Raw genomic sequence first — 7,500 nt, 5'->3', positions numbered from 1 at the left:
TGTGTGTGTGTGTGTGTGTGTGTGTGTGTGTGTGTGTGTGTGCCCTTTGACGGTAAAACCAAGCAAGGCATGCTAAGAAATAATGATACAATTCCGTGTTTAATTAATTTTCACATTCCAGGGTTTGGTTGGTATGAAGGACCCAGTGAAGCGAACGTGCGGGGTGAAGCCTCTTGGTGAAAGAGAGACATACGGAGATACGAAACGGGCACTGGACAGTGGGGTATGTACTTAAATTTAGTCTTATGCAATTTTATATGAGGACCCTGAAATATATAGTAGAAAATCCGGAATATTATATGTTGTAGAAGCATCTCGAGGGGTATATGGCTTTTTATGTACCCTCTGTGTGTTTTTTTTTACCCCGAGTGGGCCTTTAAAATGTTGATGCGCATCTCTAATATAATTAATAAAGAAAATTCAGACACCAGACAATAATTATTAACAATTTATTAACGGAGCCGTACCACGCGGACGCGAACGAAACCACTTGTCAATGACGAAAATAGTTCCATCCATAAACGAGTTTTCAAACGAGTACTTCAAAAAGTACTCGCACTGGCACTTACCCACGGCAATCGACAATGCCGTGATGACTGCCTCTCTGCTTTTAATTTATCTCGGCATTAATTTTGCCGTGAACATTTAAATTTTCTGTCATTTCTCTCAGTTAATTATTTCTTTTTATAATACATGTACTGACACATTAATTTCCTCTTTTACACATTAACCGGAGACCTTTTCTTTAAAAATGCCGTGGTCTTTTTTTCCACGGCATATTTTTGCTGTGGCTATTTTCGTAATTGTCAGGGTTGAATAGCATGTGATGCCAAAAAATATCTAAAAGCAATGGTTATCGACAGTGAGAACGAACTAAATGGTATATTCCAAATGATTACACAACAAAAATATACAGCTTTAACCAATAATAATAACTGACTTCGTTATTATCATCATCATCATCATCATCATCATCATTATTATTATTATTATCATCAATATTATTATTAGTAGTAGTAGTATCAATATCATTATTGTTATTATTATTATTATCAATATTATTATTATTATTATTATTATTATTATCATTATTATTAGCGATATTATTATTATTATTATTATCACTATTTTTATTATGATCATCATCATCATTATAGTCATCATTATTATTACTAGTATTATCAATATCATGATTATTATTATTAACATTATTATTATTAGCGATATTATTATTATTATTATTATTATTGTTGTTATTGTTGTTATTATCAACAATATCACTATTATTATTATCATCATCATCATCATCATCATTATCGTCATCATCATTATTATTATTATTATCAATAACATTATTATTATTATTATTATTTTCTAGAATGACGTCGTACAGGCTGATGAAAGTTGGTCCGTTCCTGAACGTTCTGTTCCAAAAGACCAAGTGGAGAGAGCGATCGGAAACCTGTTGGCCGATTTCTGCTCGGACTCGGAGGTCTACATGCTGAAACGAGGTGAGCTCTCTGCTTGTTTTCTAGATGTTCTTGGCATCTGCATGTGCATTAATTTGTTGTAATCATTTTCGAAATGTCAGACGTACGAGTCGTGATCGAAAAGGTATCGGCTTAACCGGGAAGGGCACATGATTAAGCTAGACCGACGGCTAACTACGCGGTGCATGACCAATGAAGCATTTCAAAAGAAGGGGCGGGATTTATGGGACATGATTAAGCAAGAATGACGGCTAACTACGCGGTACATGACCAGTGAAGTAAGCATTTCAAAAGAAGGGGCGGGATGTATTGGACATGATTAAGCAAGACTGGCGGCTAACTACGCGGTGCATGACCAATGAAGCATTTCAAAAGAAGGGGCGGGATTTATGGGACATGATTAAGCAAGAATGACGGCTAACTACGCGGTACATGACCAGTGAAGTAAGCATTTCAAAAGAAGGGGCGGGATGTATAGGACATGATTAAGCAAGACTGGCGGCTAACCACGTGGTACATCACCAATGAAGTAAGCATTTCAAAAGAAGGGGCGGGATTTATGGGACATGATTAAGGAAGACTGGCGGCTAACTACGCGGTGCATGACCAATGAAGTAAGAATTGCAAAACAAGGGGCGAGATTTATGGGACATGATTAAGCAAGTCCAACAACTAACTACGCGGTACATCACCAATGAAGTAAGCATTTCAAAAGAAGGGGCGGGATTTATGGGACACGGTTAAGCAAGACCGACGGCTAACTACGCGGTGCATGACCAATGAAGTAAGCATTTCAAAAGAAGGGGCGGGATTTATGGGACACAGTTAAGCAAGACCGACGGCTAACTACGCGGTGCATGACTAATGAAGTAAGCATTTCAAAAGAAGGGACGGGATTTATGGGGCATGATTAAGGAAGACCAACGGCTAACTACGCGGTACATCACCAATGAAGTAAGCATTTCAAAAGAAGGGGGGGGATTTATGAGGCACAGTTAAGCAAGACCGATGCCTAACTACGCGGTACATCACCAATGAAGTAAGCATTTCAAAAGAAGGGGCGGGATTTATGAGACATGAATAAGCAAGACCGATGGCTTAACCACTGCGCCACCGAGGCCGGTTGATATTTCAAGCAGGATTAACTGACACTAGTCAGTATGTTGTTTTATCTTTTTCGTAAACTAAACACCAACAGCCTTACTGCTTCTTATAGCCTTGGACTGCCTTGTCTAGAGGAAATCTGACCCTGATTATGTTATCTTTCCAGACACACCATCCTCTAACCAACTAGTGCGGAAGTATAAACGTTGTACGCGGAATTGCCTTGTCTGTGCGGTTCAGGGAAAACCCTACGACATCGTGAGTAATGTCTATTGTAATATATACAATAAATTAGTAATATATGCGTGTGTTAGTTGGTGGTATCTTTGTGTTTTATTTGTTGTAAGCTATACCAAAAACAAAAGACCAGCTACTTATAATTAATCATACAATAGATTAGGCGTAAAAAAAGAAGAAGTGTTTCCGGTTTCCCGACCGACCCTAATTTTACGCTGCGACCTTAATTTTTTTTTTTGCATACAGGTTATATGCAGTATGTCAAGAACACGGTTTAAAAAAAATTAAAAAAAAAAAAAAAAAAAACACACCTACCTACCTACCTTGTCTTTTGAGAGATGAAACCTGAAAGACACATATTTATTTTTTTGGCCTTAACAAGCTTAACAATGTACTAATATATATTAATGTATGCCTGTTTTGTCTTTGTTGTTCTTTCTTGTATACTGCTGATAAAATTTAGATTTATTATTGTTTGTAAACTATTTGTATATGTACGTGTATATATGTTTGTATGTCAATACACAAATAGAAATCAAGAATTATAAAACAAATCTATTTCACAAGTTGATCAAATATGTGTAACTCAATAGTAAAAAGCGGTAGTAGTTGAAAATGTGTCACACTATCTAATAACTAGGTCGGAGTCTTTAACCACACTTTACCTAATCAAAAATAGCACTTCTAAACTAACACAAGTTGTCAAGAAGTCACATTTTCGTATACTAAGTATTTTGTGGGGTATTTTCGTCAAAATGTTACCTGCTTACTTGATTTTCTTTATTTCAGAGCCAGCAGTGAATCGGTATGGTGGAGTGCAGGAAAGAAATAGAAACAAAATTAAGCGCCATGCCGTCATAAAATTTAAGAAAATACGCAATAAAGAGTTTTGAAGAGCACTCAGCTACTGACTTGTTATGTGTTTCAACACTATAATTTGGCCTGCAACGAGGTCTGCATCGTCATTCAAAAATAATATCGCAACACATTTTTCAATACAGCAAACAATAATTTAACTTCCGTTACATTCATTACAATTTAACGTCACCCCATTGGTCGAGCCGTAATAACGCGAGTTTGTTCGATTCTCGATAAACGTAAAGTAATGACGTTGTCAGGGAACGTGATATTATATCTGATGACGTCACTTTAATGGTAGTTGGTCTTACTTAGAGTTATTGTTTACGAACCTAACAAAATTACTGAATATAAAATATGAACATTTAGTGTTATTATTAAGTATGTTTCAAATTTAATTATAGGAATTGTCTGGGGGCTTGTGTTGTTTGTTTTGGTTTTTGGGAGGTTACGTTCATCAAGTTATGAACTAACAAACAAAAACATCATCCGAAAACTTGTGTATGAACGGCTTTGTAGATTCTTCTCTCTCTCTCTCTCTCTCTCTCTCTCTCTCTCTCTCTCTCTCTCTCTCTCTCTCTCTCTCTCTCTCTCTCTCTCTCTCTCTCTCTCTCTCATACTCCGATAAACATAAAAGAAATAGAAAACAATCCTTAAGTTATTCCGATTTTTTTGGATAACTCCTTGCATATAGTGCAGAAAGGATAAAATTGGCGGTGGGGCAGGATATACTCAACTTTCGCGAACACCTGATATCATCACCAGGGCTCACGCGACATTTTTAACACATTCACTTATTATGAAGATGGATCCTCCACTTTCGGTGCACTCTGACGGAGTGTCGTATATTGAGGGAGTGCAGCCATTTTAAACTAAAGAGGAAAGATTATTTGATTTAGGAAATGCAATGGAATTTTTTTAATCCCATCCTGAACATGTTTAGACTGTTTAAAAATAAGTTTAAATTTATAATACTTTTTTTATATGTATACTCACATTATGTGTTGTTTACTTCATATACGACCTATGCGCCAACACATTACGCTTTCGTCTATAATAGTCGTTTTGGAAATCAACTGGCGAAGTTACTTGCTGATTTCGGATGCCAAGCAGCATATCCGAGATATTCGGAATTGTCAGTACCCAAGATATTTTTTCACAGAGTTTAATTGCTTCCTGACAGTTTCTTTGTGAAAGGATTGTAAATCCAGTCGTAAAGGTGATGGTAAGTCGTTGCGAATAACCGTAAATTTCAAATCGCCTTCGTGTATCCCCGTATAGTAGGCCTAAGCTATGTGTATATAATGCTATTCGTTTTCTCTCTACATTAAGATGTGCATCTTGATGTGCATCCTGCTATCAGAACCATTACTCCTGCCCACGGGACAGGGTTATCCAGGTTTGCACGGTGCTAGAAAAACCTGTCTGACCCTAGAGCTAGATCAATTTGTCTGACCCTAGGGCTAGACGATTTCCACATACGCGTGACATCATAGCTCATCTTTTACAACGATTGACTTGTGGTTTTCAGAATTCTGTTTGCCATTTCACTTTGTATCATTGTTTTAAAAATATATACACTAATTAATATTTTCAACTTTATATTTATTGGTCAGTTGTTACAGTTCTATGTCATTGCATGAGCTGGATTATATTTCCCCCGCTTATGATTAAATGAGTTTGTAGGTCAAATGTTTACGAATCTTTCTACAATAAACAAACCTTCGGTTACAAAATTAATGTTTTATTACTGAAATTAAATGGGCAAGACAAAAATCAAACACCGTTTTGAGGTATTCATAAGGCAATTCCAACCATCAGGACAAAATGTTTTTGTCCCTCGGGTTGGAATGGCCTTATATATACCTCACAACGGTGATAGATTCTATTATAATCACATGTTTCAGATTACCTAACAGAGCAGTTTGTTAGTGTGTTTTGTTTACCGACACCACTAGAGCACATTGATATTATTAATCATCGGCTATTGGATGTCAAACATTTGATCATTTTGACATATAGTCTCAGAGAGCAAAGCCGCTACATTTTTTTCCATCAGTAGCAAGAGATATTTTATATGCACCATCCCATAGACGGGATAACACATACCACGGTATTTGATATAACAGTCGTGGTGCACTGGTCGGTACGAGACATAGCCCATGTAAACAGAACAGAACAACACTTTATTTAAACTCAGATTACATAAAATGATATATGAAGAAGTAACTACTACTGAATATTGCATGTCGACCTCTTTAAACGTTGCCCTTCTCTCTGAAAACTGGGGCGGGACGTAGCTCAGTGGTACAGCGCTCGCCTGATGCGCTATCGATCTAGGATCGATTCCCGTCAGTGGGCCCATTTGGGCTATTTCTCGTTCCAGCCAGTGCTCCACATATGGTTTAACAAAGGTCGTGGTATGTACTATCCTCTCTGTGGGATGGTGCATATAAAAGATCCCTTGCTGCTAATCGAAAAGAGTAGCCCATGAAGTGGCGACAGCAGGTTTCCTCTCTCAATATCTGTGTGGTCCTTAACCATATTGCCGACACCATATAACCGTAAAACAAAATGTTGAGTGCGTCGCTAAATAAAATATTTCCTTCCTTTCTTCTCTCAAAATACTGAATACTTTTAGGTGCCTTTCTTAAACCCTGCTCGGACTCTCCTGCACAAAACCCTGCATACCTACCAGCATAGTGTTATATATCTGGATCTCTTTAACTAAAGATGTCATACTAGAATGTTTACATACATACTTTTCAGTTGATCTGACGATTCATTATGAAGCTCGCTGCTTTGTGCTGTGTCTTGGTATTCGTGGTCGGAGCTGCCGTGGCAACAGACTCCATGCAAGTAAGTCAGATAAAACACTATGGTATGCTCGTTTATATATGCCCGGAGTTCGGTATTATCATTACATAACAAGTATAAACTGAAATATTGGGGTTTTTAAAAATAAAACAACACGGTTCTCAATCAAATATGCGGTAAATGGTCTAATGACATTAGAACTACTAAATGACATAACAATTCTGACATGTCCCTTATTAGAAAAGTAGCTTGCGCTATGTTTGTAATATTAAATTGCCGCATTATGTTGTTTTGTTTATTATTATTATTAATATTATTATCTTTATTATTATTATTGTTGTTGTTGTTGTGTTGTTATTATTATTATTATAATTATTATTGTTGTTGTTGTTGTTGTTATTTTTTTTTTTTTTTTTTTTTTAAATTAGCAACCACAAATGTTGTTTTTTAATGAATACCTTCAAAATTAACATTCTAATATAGTATAGATATTGTGTGAAAAGTAGGTCCCGTGTTTTTAAAAACATCAAACCCGTTTCAACAGGTATTTCCCATTTGTTTAAAAAGGGAAATTTTTGGGAAAACCCGGTTTATTTTAATGCAAAAATATTTTCACAAATTTTCCCAGTTTTGGTGTTGTCAACGGGGGTTTTTAAGCTGTTTACATATTTCAAAGTTTTTAAAAAAAATCCTTTTTAGTTGGTAAAACAAGTCCATTTTTAAAAAATGAGCCTTGCGTAACAGGATTTATTTGTAAAAAAAGGAAGTTACTTTCAACCAAATTGGATTTAGTTACTTAGGGACAAAAACTTTAACCCTTTTATTTTTAAATGTTCCGCCTTTTAAAATTTGGGGTGTGGCAACAAAACCCTTTGGGTTTTTTCTGCAAGAAATACTTTCAAATTTTAAATTAAAAAAAAAAACAAATTTAAATTTTAGGGAAATTGGAATAAAACCCTTTTTTATATGTAAAACAATTACAAAAAGGGATTTC

The 7,500-nt window shown here is 35.9% G+C and overlaps 2 protein-coding genes across 4 annotated transcripts in view; one reads left to right on the top strand and one right to left on the bottom strand.

The window, feature by feature from the left end:
* LOC121386371 overlaps positions 1–3,734 on the top strand; it is a 5,736-nt gene extending 2,002 nt beyond the window's left edge. Inside the window, exons 3-6 of one of the 2 annotated variants that reach the window (XM_041517256.1) lie at positions 122–223; positions 1,379–1,511; positions 2,761–2,852; positions 3,621–3,734. In XM_041517256.1, coding sequence (XP_041373190.1) covers positions 122–223; positions 1,379–1,511; positions 2,761–2,852; positions 3,621–3,632 — 339 coding nt within the window. In that variant the 3' untranslated portion in view covers positions 3,633–3,734. The remainder of the gene's footprint in view (positions 1–121; positions 224–1,378; positions 1,512–2,760; positions 2,853–3,620) is intronic. The other variant, XM_041517257.1, reaches the window with a different exon arrangement.
* LOC121386362 overlaps positions 1–7,500 on the bottom strand; it is a 25,743-nt gene that overhangs the window by 14,211 nt on the left and 4,032 nt on the right. The window lies entirely within an intron of this gene.

Source organism: Gigantopelta aegis, chromosome 12 (genome assembly GCF_016097555.1).
Source record: "Gigantopelta aegis isolate Gae_Host chromosome 12, Gae_host_genome, whole genome shotgun sequence".
Classification (NCBI taxonomy): Eukaryota; Metazoa; Mollusca; class Gastropoda; order Neomphalida; family Peltospiridae; genus Gigantopelta; species Gigantopelta aegis.
Note: the sequence above shows the minus strand (reverse complement) of the source record. Positions and strands in the feature narration are given on the sequence as shown.